Source organism: Papilio polytes, unplaced genomic scaffold, assembly GCF_000836215.1.
Source record: "Papilio polytes unplaced genomic scaffold, Ppol_1.0 DF824035.1, whole genome shotgun sequence".
NCBI classification, from domain to species: domain Eukaryota; kingdom Metazoa; phylum Arthropoda; class Insecta; order Lepidoptera; family Papilionidae; genus Papilio; species Papilio polytes.
This window is the reverse complement of record NW_013525169.1, coordinates 438,884-456,258: the sequence shown is the minus strand read 5'-3', so window position 1 is coordinate 456,258 and position 17,375 is coordinate 438,884. Positions and strand designations below refer to the sequence as shown.

The following is a 17,375-nucleotide window of genomic DNA, read 5'->3' as shown; positions in this document are numbered from 1 at the left end:
AGTATCAAACTCTTATTTAGATAAATTTGATGAAAAGACAATCGAGTCTTTATAGGCAGTCAGTTAAACAAACTGTTTTCTATTGCTTATCGGGTATTGGCAATTTGGTTGATAATCATAGCAATAAATCAGAAAAAACGAAGTGAATGTGTTCTTTTAAAAGTCGATTTATTGCCTTTTTCTTATCGATATAGTCATTTACTTGATAAACTGAATGACGTTTGTACAGTCGTAAGTTTTGACGACACGAGTTTTTATAATTGAATACATTAAAATTAAATTGATTTCCAGAATAAAATAGATAAACTGTTTAGAATTCTTTATTGGTTATAAATTAAAATTAACACAAATAGACTTGTAACTTTAATGTATTTTATGTAGTTTACAAGTGACAAGAAACTCTATGTTAAATTTATTAAACATATGAAAAAACTTATTTAGACTTGAAACATTAGTGATATTATTTTGCACATAATAAGTAATTTAATTTCACCAAATACCAAATAATTACGGACATTGTTAATGATAAAAAAAACATATTTATAATAATAACTTTTAACAAATTTCAAGGTAGTTGTGCCAGAAAAACATACATATTTTCACTAAATTTTTATGACCATTTTTCCATCTTTTTATCAACTATATTACCACAGAATACACTATACATTAAAAGCAAGTAAATAGGAGTGAGAGAGAGAGAGAGAGAGTGCGCGCACACCTTTGAATAAACTATCCGCCCAACTGTTTAGTCACGCTTAGATTCCTATGTACTCATATGGAGGTGCGCACAATATTCTATTTTTATTTGTGCAACTAAACACTTGAATTTGCTGCGAAACAATCGACAATCGCACAACCGTTGTACGATAGTTTTGTCAAAGATGTGAGCCCGCTCTTAGTTAAGTTGTAAAGAACATAAAGTTGTAGAGAAATCGATATAACTTTTTATGCACTACAATTTCTAACGTGAACCCAAGTCTAGACATTAGAAAGCTATACCGAGATCTGTGCAAGCAGGTTGTTTGTACCGCGCAAACGTAATAAACATCACTTGTATTAGATTTCAATTCATTATAATTTATATGAAAATAGTATCTTTGAATTATAACGGTTCTTCATTTTGATTTGTGCTAAATCATATTTTTATATTTAGACTTTTTCCGTTATAATTGATTTTATGGTCACTTGATGAGTGTGTGTTTTTCAATCAAGCCCATTGCATTTACAATGAAACATTTTTACTAACATCTGTACTATTATAATAAAGCGTAAACACACATTTCTTTGTTGCCTGATGTCAGCAATTACAATATATTTTTGAATAATTCCTTTTTTAATAAAAAGCCCTACACTTGCGTCACGTTTTAGGCTATATTTTAACGCCATTAAACTTACGGGGTAAATATTTTGGATAAAAACCCTAATGTGGGAAAGAGACCATAAATTGCTGCTAACATCAAAGAAGCAAGGTTGTCATTATGTCTGTCATTTTGACATTTGTAATTGGTAATTTGACAAATGTAAACAATAAAATAAAGTTTTTATAATTACATGCGGGTGAACCCGCACGGGAACAGCTAGTTGTTAATAAAAGTGTAGATGGATGTTTGTTAGAGATTGTAGCCTTAACTGCTGTGATCTCAATAAAATATGCCATATATGTAGAGCATAGTCTGAAGGAAGGCGTAGGCTATACTTTTAAAAAAAAAATCCGTGCGGGAATAGATTAAAAGAGTGTTTCTAATGACAAAATGCTCGCATTATTATTTTTTTATTTAAAAGTAAAAGTTGTTGAATAAATTTAAGCACATAAAATATAATTTTGGGTAATATTTAGTCGCAAGATGAAACGGACGCTCAAATGTAACAAAAAACAGAGGTTAAACGCATCTGTCAAAATTTCTCACAACAGAAAATCAATCTTATGTTTAAGTTATGAGAATTTAAATTAGTGTGGAATCTATTATTTTGAATAGTCAGCCTTTCTTATTCTACTTTACTTGTGGAAATTTAAACCTTATCACAATAGGGTCACGGTTGCAAATCTGTTGATGGTATTTTCTGTTTACCAGCAGCGGAAGCTTTTAGTTACATACCTATTCGTATGAGATATCAGGTAAAGGGAATTCAGGTTTTCTATGAGTAACGCTACTGTTCTTTGTTCTTATACAATTTAAACAATGACATTAACTTTGTTAAATAACAATAGAAATAATAGTGACATCCAGTTCGTTTTTTAGGTTATGTCGGGTTTTTTAAAAATAAAAAAAAAACAAACACTAAAGCTCTACCTACTGTTCCGTTTATCTGTCATTTTAAGCCGTTAAAAATTCGATACGAAGTCTAAAAAAATTTTCAAGAAATCTTGTCACCATGTGATTTTCCACAGATAACCTATTTCGTTTATAATATTTTTGATTTATAAAATTCGTACATTACAGACAAAATATTTAAAGCCTTAGAAGTTACGAAACATTACGCAATAATATATCGGAATGCATTGTTAAAACAACTGTCTTTTGGTTTAATCCATTTTGATTGTCAATTATTTCCCGCCCGCCGCCATTTTGTGAAAGACATCACGTAAATAGCTCCTATTTTGGTAAGAATAATTCGTATTGAATTATTACTAGCTGTTGCCGCGACTTTATCCGTACATAATTAATAATTAAAATGTTTCAGTTTGGAAAATATTGAAAAATACACGCACTTTTAAACTAATGTACTTATTCGCTTGGGTAATCAGCGAACTAATCCCATACGAGCACGAGAACAGTTGGTTATTTTATCTTAGAAAATGTAAGAAAAACTTAATATTATTATGTTAAATATGTATTCTTGATGTTTTAAATGAAATATATCTTTACCATAATCCATTCATTTTGCCGCCAATTTGCTCTAAATGCATAGATAAATCGTCTCTATCGCAGTAGATCACTTTCGTAATACGCGTTGTATAATCGATTAGATCTCAATCGATTAAATCTATTCGATTTAATGAGCCAGATCTCGTGTAATCTGTTTTAATCGGCTATTTACATCTATGTCTAATTTTATGTTTACAGACTTGAACGATTATTTAAATTATTTCGTTTAGAATCAACATTTTATATAATTTCATACCGTACATAAACACAATTTCTCTAAAAAATAATTTTGATGTTTAAAATTCAGTTTATGTATTTGGACAGTTTTGGATATAAATAACACCGTTCTCGGAATCCTTGAAAACAGAAATCACAACATCAATTGTTTCAATAAAAACATGAAAAAATCATAACAACATCTAACCTACAAAATGTCGTTTGATAATAAACTAAGGAGGCTCAAAAGGAAGGGAAATAGAAAACGGAAATATCCTCTGTCTTTCCATTGCTCCATCGATGAAAGGTAGGCAACGCGACTCCATTGCAATTTCTGGCAGTGGTCGCTTCACTATCGGCGAATTCAGATAACCGTTTTCTAGCAACTTTATACGATTAAAAAAACTCTTTGTATTTGAGTACATAAGTGTGCTAATACCGCCTAGATTATCATTTTTAACCTTTACAATTATCATATAATAAACAAGTGAACGATCTAAATGCTGTGGTTACATACATGACAGGTTTGTTACGAGAATAGATTTGTTGCTCCGACAGCTCTGTTACATGGCCACAATGCAGGTTACGAAAGACAAAATTAACTATTCATGAGTCTATTGTATTTAGGTAAAAATGTTTCAATTTGTTATAGATAATATGAGAAGCTCGGAGCCTACCCTAAGTATACTGACAGGCTTATAGTCAAACACGCTGACCCTCTCTGAGTTGACTTTACAGATAATTTTAAATTTACTGGCAAATATGGTTGCATCACGATGTTTTTTTTTTTCACCACAAGAACGTCGGGTAAATTTTAAAATTCGAAAATCGAACACATTGATACAAAACTGGGTTCGAACTGGCCTAGAGATTAAAAATTAAGTACTTAAACCAATGGGCCAACAACGCTCTATGTTATAGCTTTATAATGTGTTTAGAATCTGAACTATTATATACATACAAACTAGATTATTAAAGATGTCGAAAACATCACAAAGCGTAATAATTTGATAGCAAAAAAGTTAACAAAGCGATTAGCAAGGCATCCTCGGCGCGTCGATTTCGCGCCTGCATTGTGTTGAACATTTACAAACAATACCGCTAGACCGGTCCCGATGCTGCCCAAATTATATTCTACGTTTAAAATCTGTTTACGATTTTAAACTCTCTGGTTTTTAATTTAGGTGTCAAATTATTACAATGCAAAGTTGTTTTAACTCAATAAGATAAACGTTCTAAAGAAAAAAAAATCGCATAGATATAAAGTTCATTGAATGGATCTTTTTCTGAACTCTTTTGTACGTATTGTGTAATGCAATTTAAGACTAAATATGGTTAAAACATAAATGTTTTGATTCTAACGCCATACTTTCCCTGTATCAGTAAATTGTGCTAAACTTTCTACTTATGTTGAATTCCCAACAAATTTCAAACCGCAAAATTCAAACAACTTAATCATATACTTCGGAGAAACGTGAACTGGGGTAAGCAGAAGTAGAACGAGTAAATCTAGCTTATTAGTCTATGATAACAATTTCCGTAAAGTATTGAGGCTACACTTTTATTAGTGGTTCAATAAATTTTATTATGATTAAGGACAGGAAATACTCTTCGTGGCCATTAGTCTTGCCCTATTAAACAACCTGGCCACGTACTACAAAATGTCTTTTGATACTGTTCCAAATCAACTTAAAAAAAAACTAACAGATGCGCACAAACAAACTTGTTAAGTGGTCACTCTGTTCAGTGCAAAATAAAACCTCTTTGGCTGACAAGAAGTATGAATGCAGCCAAGAGGATGCATACTGGCCACCGAGACTGTTGCGTGGTTTGTTATTAAAAAGATAAGAAACAGAAGAAAAAGAATCGTATAACGGGCAAGATGTGATTGATATAGTTTTGTAAATCAATATTTTAAAGTAAATCAGTTAAAATAAAGTTGTTTTGATTTAACATAGAAGTTTGTGTTTTTGGCTGCCGCGCTGTCGGTAACAAGTTGAACATTCAGGGCAATTTAAGATGTAATATTTCTCGTACTAAAATTTCGATTGGATTACTTTGGTAATAATTAAATCATTGCTTCCCTATAGGTTTTTCGAGCGTCAGTTGTAAGGTGGTTCAACTATGACCATTTCAATAGTTACAACTTTTAAAAAGTTCGAACTTTCCCAGTTTCTTAACTTCTATAGCGAAGTAAAATTGCTAGTAACAATAGCACCAGTTTTTTTCTTTTATTGAAAACATTGCCATGCTTGATGTATGTTTTCTATCAAGTATAAACTAGAAACGTCTAGTTGCGACTTAGTTTCACTTAAAAGCAACATCATGTTGAATTAAGGTAAAAAAATAATTATAAGTCATTACTTCTCCAGACTATAATAACATCGTAACTAACCTTCAAAGCTATTATGTTTCATTATGTTTTCATCGAATTTTTGAACTTTCTTTTTTTTATACCTTAATTTTATAGTTGGTTTTTTTATTTCGTACCTAATACCGATACTGGTACTAATTTAAGATTTATGATTTCTTTTTGAAAAAATTATAAACGTAGCTAGAATAGGGATGTAATTAAGTTGTTTCGAATGGTTATAAAAAATTGGTGCCATTGGAGAGTACTTGTGAAGTACTTATTACACTGATTGAGTCACTAAGGATCAGGTTACACGGCTTGTACTTCATTGTATGATTTTTTGTGATACACTTTAAAATCACCTGTTACAACCTGTTATTGAATATGTAATTAACTATACCGTTGTTTAAGCGAACGGAAACAGTCCAGATATACACTGAGAATAATTTATTTAAACACTAGCGATTCCCGTGTGGCTTCATCCGCATGAAAATATAAATAAAATAATTATTGTTTACATTTGTCAAATTCCCAATTGCAAATAAAATTATCGTTACCATAATAACATTGCTACCTTAATGTTGGCAGCTTGTAGTTTATGCTCCCTTTCCCACATGAAGGTTTTTTTTTCAATTGATTTAACCCCTAAGTTTAATAGCGTGAAAATATATAGCCTAAAGCGTGTCGTAAGTGTAGGGATTTTAATTAAAGAAATAATTATTCATAAATGTGCTGTGATTGCTGACATCCTACGCCACGAAGTAGCGTATTTTTACGCTTTATTATATTAGTATAGATAATATCCACTTCTGTATGTCCTTTTCCTAAAATGAATTGTTTCTCATTTGTTACGTTCTGTGCAGGTGGAGTGGAGGGCGGGCCGCCGTACAGGATGCCACCGGCGCCCGAGGCCGCGCTGCCCGGCGCCCCCGCGCCGTCCGCGCCCCCTACGGCCTTGCACACGCACTCCGCAAAGTTCCCGGTAACACTATTTTAACAATGATCTCTATATATGGATAGGTATGACTTAAATGAGCTATCGCTTCGTTGCGACTTAAACGTACTTATTGATGTTATTAACAGTTATTTCAATCTCTTTTTGCCAGTCCAAAAATAATGAAAACAGAATAAAATGAGGCTTACAGCATAAAAGATAGAGGTCACTTTACATGTAAGTAGGTGTATTTTAAGTAAACGAACAGGAGATGTCGCTGTGGTACAATCAAAAATAATTGAATACCTCAGTAATTATAACTTACTATGCGTCGTGTGACAGGAGCTCCAAAACTAAGTTTTGATTTGCCAGTCCGATGGCATTTTTAGAGATACTGCGGTTCCCTATTGACGGATTATGCCACGATAGACATTATTATCATCTTTATATCATTAATGATAATAACATTGGTTAGAACTTTAAGATACCAATCTGTGGTTTCCCCGTCATAATCCTTTTCATAAGAAGATTGTCGTCTCTAACAAACACTTGGAAATATCGAGAGCAGTGGAAACGCACGGTTACGTCCTTAATGAGGACTAAACAAGTTAAATATACGAACATTGCTATCTAGCAATCTTTACATCAATCTGCAAACACGTTTGACTGATTTAAAAATAAAAACCGCAATCTATCATTCCCCGGAGGCGTTCCAACGAAAGTATATGTTATTTATAGATGTTACTATCAAATTGTAGAGATCGCCTTTTTATAACTTACCTAGGAACTGATAATATTCCAACTACCTATGAAAGGACACCCGTAAAAATTGCCAGAATTATCTGATACTAGCGAAAGTTAGCGACTTCGCCCGCGAGAAATTAAAAAAAATAAACAATAAAAAACATAGCTTATGTTATTAACTAATAAATTAGCTTTATAATGGTGAAAGAATTTTTTAAATCGATTCAGTAGTTTTTAAGTGAATCAAATACACACAAAATTCCAAAAATATAAAAACCTTTCCTATTTATAATATAAGCATAGATGGAATTTGCGGAAACTTTAAGATTTAACTAGCTAAATTTTAAACCGACGGTGTTATCGATTTGCTAGCAACATAGACAGGCAGATCGTACCTGTCATCCTTCCGTCACGGGTCCACTCAGGTTCTATCTACAATCAAGACAGACAAGTTCTCAAGGTCAATGCACCACGCCATCTGTCGCAAACAAAGATTGTTTCATATTGATGAATACCATTGAAAGTGTTTTTTTTATTTCACTTGCATTCTCTACATGTATCAGATTTCTTCAAAAGATAATACGTGTATTTCGCCTTAATATATTGCCGTATTTGTATGTGAGTTATAACTTGTTTTGCAAATGTAAAATAGAAAGTTCAAAAACTACTAAAGGTCGAATAAGTAAAAGTTGTAATATTTTTTTTTATAACAAGGTGGCAAACGAGCAAGCGGCCACCTGAATCCGCCAACATGGCGAAGTGACCGCTGCCCATAGACACCCGCAATTGCTGATGCGTTGCCTACCCTTGTCCGACAGAGTAGGAGACGCACATAAAGAGGATATTTCCCCTTCTTGTGCATCTCCTCCTCCGTTAAATCCACTTCAACGACCCATCCTCTCCTTATTAGGCCTCCAGCACCACACTCATCAGACTAATCACGGAATTGCTTCCACTTCACGCCTGTCTTCTGTGTGGTCGTGGTATTACACCGGGCGAGCCGGCCCTGCAGTGCTAAGATGTTAAAGCGGGCACTACCACTGTCAAAATGTTTTACTACTGTATAATATGTTTTAGTTAGAAAGTCAATGTTTTTCTCCTCTGTTGTACAAATAGCTTTTCAAGTGTGGTGTGTCTTCGAGTGTCCCTAAAACTATAGCAAATTTAAGAACTAAGGAGCCCCCTTAATGTTACCAAGTGCCCCCGCAATTTACCGGAATGCTATGAATATGTTTGAAAAGTCTTTTTGAATTTTTAACCGATAACATAGTTTTTATTATTATCGTGCTATCATAAAATTTTACTACATAGGTATCGCTGCTATACTAAAATTAAGATATTTGGTACATTTAAATAAATATATCAACGTCCAATTATCGAATTTAGTCCACGTATTTCCATCGTTTTGAGAATGCAGTTATTTTTAACACCGATCATTTTGCATACGAATTTTACTCATTAATTCAATTAAAATAACAAATACATTAATTTTTATTATAATTACAAGCTATTTTTGTAAAATGTTTTAATTTTTGTAAGTTTTTTGAAGCTAAATGTATTTACTAATTATTTTTACTTTATAATTATCTGCAATTAAGAGATTGTTGTTTTATTTTTGGAAATTACACTCTAATATTATTTCTTATTTAATCTTACTAATATTATAAATACGATAGTTACAGTGGATGTTTGTTTATCAGACTTTTAGGCTTAAACGGTTTAACGAATCTGGATAAAATTTGGCATAGTTGTAGAGCATAATCTTGAAAAACAGATAGTTTAATTTTGCTTTTCTTAATTCCATGAGGACGGAATCGGGAGCGAAAACTAGTACCTAGTAATTATTATGCGTGAAATTGTACACACCTAAATTTTTCTTTGGTATATCCATATTCATGTACAGTTTCCCCGGAGAAAGTATTTATTGCTTTATCTGTCGATCTTTTGATTGATATTTGTGCGTGTTCATCTCATCTTTTGGGATTACTATAATAATATTTATTTCAGCACTGCTTTACTTTCTCTCAAGGGAAACATACGAAAAAATACTAAAACGACACACAAATATGTAACAATATTGAACGATAATGCCACGTTTAAACTGCAAATTCCAATAAAATTACGTCTGTCAGATTGTACGCAAAGAATAATTTAATATTCAGTCGGATTATTAGTATTACGACCTCGTTTGTCTAAGTAGAATCTAAATTCCTTTTTCATTTAATTTTAGGTTAGGTTAGTTATTTCTGTGCGTCTCCTTCTATAATAAACAATCTGAGTAATATTATCCTTACAGATAGAACGAGAAGTGATACTGTCCTCTGGTGAGAAGAACTCAAAGGTTCCAATCCTGCAGGAAGCAAGGAAGCGAGGCCGGCTGGGAGCTGTGGCACCTGACACGCCGCCCAAGACCCTGTCTGCTTGGACACATGCTGAGGTACGTAAAGAGTAAATCTATAGACTGCTCGTTTGACATTCAAAATCAGAGTCTTTTGTCACTAAGACAATGCCTAAAAAAACGACTCTTCGTTAATTAGTCACTAGTTATTGCCTCTAAGACTTAGACTCTGTACGCGCGGAATTAAAAAAAAAACTTTATTAGCTTACATTTGTGCCAAATTTCAGAAGAACACATTGGCAACTTTTACTTTTGTTCGTTTTAATTCCGCGCGGACCGAGTCGTAGGTGACAGCTAGTTACCCACAAATCCAAATACACTAGCAAATAGTATGACTTATACCTTTGTTTACCATCTTTAACTGATGAAATTCCACACATAGTTTACAAAAATATATTTCACTTTTGTTATCAAACTCATCCATCCACCTCACTTACTGTCGACATATTCCGAGAATTCCCTGACAATTTGCTCGAAGGAATTTTCCTTGAATGTAAATACAGCGATAAAAATCCACATGAAGCTACACACGTTCAATTTAATCTGACAGTTTTATCTGTACAGCCCAATCGTTCAGATCTATGAAGCGTACATCATTGACTAAACTATCGCACAACTGTTTAGTCGCGCTTTGATTCGTATCTATATGCGTACACTACTCGATGTTTAGTTGTGCAACTAAACAGTTGAATGGACTACGAAACATTCGACAATCGCACGACTATCGCATAGTTTAGTCAAAGGTGTGCGCCCGCTCTGACTAAAATGGGAACTGTTCAGTGATAGATAAACTGCAGTTAAAGCATTCTTTATGTATACTAGGAATTTGACGTTTATGTAGTTTTCATAGTCCCTCATTGAAATACAATTTCTACTTATTCTTCTCATAAATGAACAAAGTACGAAGATAAACGTAAAGCAACTTATTATGACAATTTCATATACAAATCTATTTCACTTTTTATAGGCGTAAGTTGTCTAGAAATCGTTGCATAACTTGTTAAGGACGTCCATTAATTTAAAGGATAACGATCTGCGTACACGAGTACTATTATCACAACCTGTGTACTGTCGCGTAGAAAAGTTAGTAGCAATTATTATGTACTTTTTCTGAAATAAACTAAGCTTTAGGCCGGGACTTCTTTGGAGCGAAAAAGCCGATTTTCAATTACATTCGCAATAATGAAATAAATATGATTATAGAACGATGTATAACTCGCAATCGTGTACAGTCCAGTAGAAAAGTTGTAATCGAAGCAGTTATGTTCTAAAGTTAGTGATAACGTGTACTATCATGTAGAAAAGTTAAAGCAGTTATATTCATGAGATGGGTTACGTCTTCCTGTGAGTTAACGAGCGTGTCGGCCGACCAGGCGAGACGGGTTCGAAGCCCTAACATGTACAGTCAAGCACAAAAGTGTAAATCCAACCTTATTATAAGTAAGAATAAGGTGCAATGTAATTAATTATGATTTAATTATTTACGTTCCATAAATGTACTTGGAGATATAAAATGCGATTGTTCACTGATTTTGATAACGTATTAAAAAGTACATAAAAACTTTCTTAGTATAGGACATTAACAAATATTTTTGCTTCTTTTTTATTAAATGTTGTTTACTATATATTTAGAAAAAACTGTTAAATGCTAAATCAATGTATACAGATTATTATCTATACAAATGAACAAATAATGTCTCATTAACATAAATTAGTCCAAAACATATCTGCGTGCGTTGATTTATGCTTAACTTTTGCGTTGAATCACATTTAAATGATAATATTGAGATGGCTTGCTAATACATGTTGTTAATTTGATGAACGATGTCTGGAGTCTGGTAGTGGTGTGGTCACACTACGAGCGGATAGCGTACGAACGCTAGTTCAACAAAAAATAGTACTATAAATTATTTTTATGCCTACGAGGAATTTACAATCATTTGCCTAAGAGCGAGCGCACACCAGAAACTAAACTATCGCACATTTTTTTGTGTTGCTTTGATTCCTAAGAGCTGTAGTTGTGCGATTTGAAGTTGTGCAACTGAACTGTTGAATTGGCTGCGAAACAATCGACAATCGCACAATCGTTATGCGATAGTTTAGGCAAAAGTAGGCGCATAGTTATGTAATAACAATGGAAGTTTTCTCACGTGAAGTAAAATAGATGTTCGCAATTCTGTTAAATGTAAAGGTAAAATTTCTTCATATTCCTTAGTGTATAATTGCTTATAACAAAATCTACACTAAGGGTCTCCATTAGTGCTCATTTAAAGAATTTAAGTGTGGCTGTTAACTTACCAAAAGTTTGCCAAAATTACAATGTATGATTTTTGTATCATAGCGTATAATCGCGCTCCGCTCCGCGTGGTTGCTATAACCACTGCTTTTCTAATCAGTCGACTGCATATTAATGCAGAATTATGTTTTAACAACTTAAGTATCGCATGACAAAGCAACATTTCGTCCGGCGCTTCTTAAAATGTGATATTAACGGAATGCGTCAGGTCAACCGTCTCAATCTCTGCGCTTATGTTGACCTGGTATCTGATTTGTGTCTGCACATCGATATGTGGAAAAAAAATATTTTACTCGACGTTAATTACGTAAAAATTACATAAATATATAAAAGACACGATTTTACCTCGAAGAAAGTAAATCTTATTCTTACTTAATATTTAATTGTGAAATTTGGATGGATGGATGGATGTTTGTTAAAGTTTGTAGCATAAACTATTGATGAAATTTGGCTTAGGTTTAGATGATAGTCTGAAAGAACATATAGATTACTTACGTTTGTTTTTTTTTAATTCCACGCTAACGAAGTCACTGGCGAAAGCTAGTATTTTATATTTATACTTACAATATGATGATATTCCAACATATAAACTATTCTTAAAGACCATTCTTAATAAGCTTTTAACTAAATATAATAGGCGTTAAATCGAAAATTTGTAACAAAAGGCTAGAACAAAAGCTTCTCTTTTGAAGCCACGCTACTCGACACACAATATAAATTCAAGGCGCGTCCCTCGCGGTGAGTTAACTACGACGAAGCAACGGTGAACACGATCGGTGCCGTCTACCTACGTCGAATTAATGTGAAAGATAAGAAATCAATCATACATTATTTTGATTATTTCAAAGAATAAAAAGGATAGATATATGGAAACTAAATCAAATAATACAAATATCATTACGTTTTATTTTCACGGACGAAGATTCGTCTATGAAATAATCATTAAAATTTAGTTGATAATAATGTTATTCAAAAACAAAAAAACCCCGCCTTAATACACGGCAACGGGCGTACGTAAAAATTTATAGCTTTGTTTATTACATAAACGAGAAAATCGTTGGAGCAATCAATTAATCGCATGATCATCCACCATGCAATTAATTGACACGGGTCATTTAATATTTGGAATCTGAGATATTTATTAATATTTATAAAATACAATAAAATAATTTAACGACACTAGAAAATTCTTTATCTTATTTACAAAGGCCAGCATTGTTAATATTGAAAACTATTTATTTTTCGTTTATTTATACACAGTTATAAATTTTCGTTGAATTCTGAGGAGAGTTTGGCATAGTTAATTTGTGTTTCACTTATGTACGTGTGTCCGTATAATTAAGCATTATCAGTGAAAGTTGTCCATTACTAAAATGTGGATTTACCGTGTCGAATGTTAACTACTGGAGCGTGATAGAGACGCGATGGAATTGGTGTAAAGGCCGATCGAAATAATTAAGCCAACGGTCATTTCGTACACGCGCCACAATTACAATGATTCATAAACATAAAACAAGACAAATCTAACGATTAGAGATTATTTGTTATAAATAAGTTTCTATGGAAAAGACATTGAGGGCTTAATCAGTTTTTCAATATTTTTCAATCTAATGAAGTACATGATTAAACGTAACATGGAATGAAAATTTAGCTTACCTTTTATAACAATTTTATAAACAATTGATAAAATAAAAAGATGTAATCATAAAGGAAATACGATCATTAATATAATTATTACAAACAATGTCAGTATTCTCTTTCTTATAATTCGACGTAACGAAGCCGCACTTTATTCAGTGAGGTACGCTCACAGTGCGCGGTGAACACATGCGCGGGCGCATCCGGTCCCCGCAGTATAGCCGCAGCGCCTCCGACACTACTTACACTTCCAAGAACCATCATAATAATTCAACAATAATTTAAAATATTTTCATTGTCAAAATTATGAAATTTAGTGAGAGTTTCAAAGTGTTTTTGCGGAACATGTGATTGAAAATGATTGTTACTATTGTGAAGTGATTTTTGAATAAAAATGGTCGAATTCGCCCTTGAAAATGTATGGTATTTATTTGTTTATTACATAATTTTGTGATATTAAGTTGAAGCTCATTAAAATAGTAAAGATTGCATTGTACCTACTAGACGTATTTTTTCAAACTTCTATGTAAGCTTTATCATAAAATTAAATTACTTTTTTACCGACTTCCCAAAAGAAGAAGGTAATCAATTAGTCTGTATGTTTTTTCTATAACCAGGTGTTTGAACTCAGTTAACATGCTATTGTTGTTTAAAATGTTTGGTAATGATGTGGTAGTGAAGATATTATTTTTACAAATTGTATAAAACTTAATTATGTGCACTGCAGATAAATATTACGAAAACTTTCACCTTAAATCTAATTTGCAAGTTAATTAAAAAGTAACTAATTGTTTACGTCATAATTGTCGTTGCCTTGTACAGCTGCCATTTCTTCGTCTGTTCTGCCGGCAATTGTTGCCAATGGCCCATTGTTTATTCGATTCCCACAAAACATTGTAACAGTAGTTATATGCGTTGTAACGTTTCTTTCGCGTTCCCATTTTGTTTCGCTATAAAGTGACAGGTTCGAAATCAGCAGGGACTCGATTTCTATTCTCATAATGTATAAGAAAACTGTTCCAATCATTTTGACTCTTATTCGACTTACGTATCAATAATTTTAAGTAACAAATGGCGGTATTGCTTACAGAATCAGCAAGCTGGCACATCGGGCGACTTCCGACAGTATCACGATCAAAACTACAGCTACGCAATGCACCAAAATCAAAACCAAGGCGCTGTAGCGAGAAACATACAAAACTACGACTCTCCCAAACCGCCTATACCTGCCAAAAACTATGGAACCAAAGCCGATCTGCAAAACAATTCACATCACATCACTGTTACAGTCGAAACCGGCAAAGATAACACGAGAGACGCGCCAAAGAGCACGAAATCCGTAAGCAAGACATATCACACATTAAAAGATATGATATCTAGTAGGTTTAAAGGCAAAGATAGCAATGACAACGAAAAGACTGAAGAACCGAGCCTCAACAACATTGAGGAAAGGAAAAGACCGGAGCCAGAACAAGTGACGCCGAGAGAAACGCCCACGAGGAAGGTGGAGCAAGGGATTTATGGAAGGCCTATGCCTCAAGCAAGACCCGATATGCAGTATTCACATGGGATGGCCAATAACATGGCTTACCCAAGCCCCTCACCACACAGGTCAGATATATTTCAACAAAATTTCGTTAAATAATTGACAGTCAAGTTTTGGTCTTCAGAGAATACCACGCATTGGAATGGTTTAGTTTAATCTAGTCTTTTACCGCTTTCCAGACAAATGATGCAGCAGCAACAAATAGTCCAACAGCAAATGCTATTAAATCAACAAGCAAGATCTCAAGAGATGTTATCGTCGACGCCTCACTCGCGTCCGCAGGCGTTGGGCGCCGACGCCCTGTACCAGCAGTACGGACCTCCAGGAAGAAGAAGTGCTGTTTACCAGAGAGATATGGACGTTAGATCAATGGCTAACTTCACGTCGTTGAAATCAGGCCCACAAAATCAGGTACATATTATAGTTAAATAATTGTTAGTTAAAGTCTGTTGACAAAGTTAATAAATGCAAATCTAAGACTAGAGAGCGCTTAATAAATATTAATTCCTGATTATGTAAGAAACAAATTAGCTACAAAATATCGCCGCGAGCCGGTTTTGCAACTCAAATGAAATACTAAATATAGGTCTGTTTACAAGCCACCGTCCGAAGGCCTGCTTGAAAATTACTGCAATAATTTAAATGCAACACCTTTCTTACGCGGCCCCGTCCTATTCTCACCAGTCACCGGCCTCCGCACAAAGCACAATCGTTCCCAACAATTAAACATTTCTTCCCACGGAATGTGCCGCAATTATATTAACAAGTACTTGTTTCTTCGTGACTTTAAACATCTCTGAAATAGATTTTATGTCTTTGAGAAAGCTGATTTATTTATTAGATCATTGTTAACTTTAATGAAGGCAACGCATTAGTAACTCGAAAACTTAAGGCAAACCTAATTGACTTGATAACTACTAACTAATTGTTGTCTTTTGCTAGTATTTGTTCATAATTTTTCATACTTTACAATTCCAGTTCGACAATTCACATTCAAGGCCAGACTTAAGAAGTCCACAACAATTGGAGAGAGAAATTATAAGACAAAGAGGTTTAGTAGAAGGAAGACGAGCCGCGTCTCATCCTCATCTTCTTGATGAACCACCTCAGCGACCTGAAGTAAATACTCCTCAAATTCACGAAAGATCCAGACGAAATTCACATGGAAATCTTTTAGATGGATTACCCATTGAGAATAGCCCTCAAAGGAATACGACAGAAGAAAGAGAATCCGATGATGGTGGATTTAGACTACGTTTAGCAGCTCAGGGTAGATCAAGTTTTGAAGAACGGATTCGTACAAGCGGTAGATCAATAGAATCGCACAGACAAGAACGTATCCAAGATAACATTTATAGACGGACACCTGAAAGTCATAGAGAATCTCGACGAACTCCAGACTCTTTAGGAAATCGACATAAAGAAGAAACAATTAATCATCAGGGACCTGATAGAAACGATGAAAGTGCAAGTCAAAAGTCTGTAGACAGCGTTTATAACTCCAGTGGGAAAGCCGAAGCGTATCATCCTCAGCCATCGTCGTCGAGACATACGCCTAATCGAATAGAAGACCTGAAAGCTCATGGGAAGAAAGGGGCCAATGGTTCAGGAGCTAGTTCAGGTACTTCATCCGAATTTTTCATAAAAATTAATTATAATTGCATTATGTTAGTATCTTAGTAAACTTTGCAAACTCCTTTAGTTGAAATCTTAATTAGCAGGGCTATTAATACTAACATTTTCAGATTACGACAAGAACGGCGGTCAATCTTCTAACGTGGATTCAGGTCGAGGCAGCGTCGCGTATTCCAGTGGACGGAGACCTGAAGCTAGTCCTCACGATACGTCGGCAGATTCTGACCCTGTTGCACATCCGAGGAACCAACCACAACCTGGCACGAGTCAGCAGCAAACTGTACCAAGTAAGTCTGTAGCTGGTAGATAATCTGCTAGATTGAAAATGATTACGAAATCAATTTGACAAAAAAGTATGAATTAATGTTCATCCTGTCTCTCGCGTTTTTAGATGGTGAAAACGAGTGGGCGGATCTAGTCGAGTGCGAACTTCGTCAAATCTTGGAGCCCAAGCTATCAGCGTTACGCCTGGACTCGTCCGCGAGCTCCGACGGGTCGGTGACGCCACCTCTACCGCCTCTCTCGCCTTCCTCTGACTTACACAAGAGAAATAGGTACAATATAACATATATCAATATAACATATTCAATAATAGCTATTAAAAAATTTAAATATTTTAAATACGTTATATCTTATTAGGGGAATCAAATACTAAAATCTTACAATTGCAGTCTCCCAGGTCGATCGTCCGAGTACCCTGAGGAGCGGCGTCGCGGGCGCGAGTCCCCGCGCTGGCACGGACACAAGA

The 17,375-nt window shown here is 34.3% G+C and overlaps 1 protein-coding gene across 1 annotated transcript in view; it reads left to right on the top strand.

The window, feature by feature from the left end:
- The window catches only part of LOC106100865, a 31,132-nt gene that overhangs the window by 9,080 nt on the left and 4,677 nt on the right, over positions 1-17,375 (top strand). The window contains exons 3-10 of the mRNA XM_013279929.1: positions 6,300-6,418; positions 9,411-9,551; positions 14,537-15,057; positions 15,172-15,403; positions 15,971-16,613; positions 16,738-16,914; positions 17,019-17,181; positions 17,299-17,370. Coding sequence (XP_013135383.1) covers positions 6,300-6,418; positions 9,411-9,551; positions 14,537-15,057; positions 15,172-15,403; positions 15,971-16,613; positions 16,738-16,914; positions 17,019-17,181; positions 17,299-17,370 — 2,068 coding nt within the window. The remainder of the gene's footprint in view (positions 1-6,299; positions 6,419-9,410; positions 9,552-14,536; positions 15,058-15,171; positions 15,404-15,970; positions 16,614-16,737; positions 16,915-17,018; positions 17,182-17,298; positions 17,371-17,375) is intronic.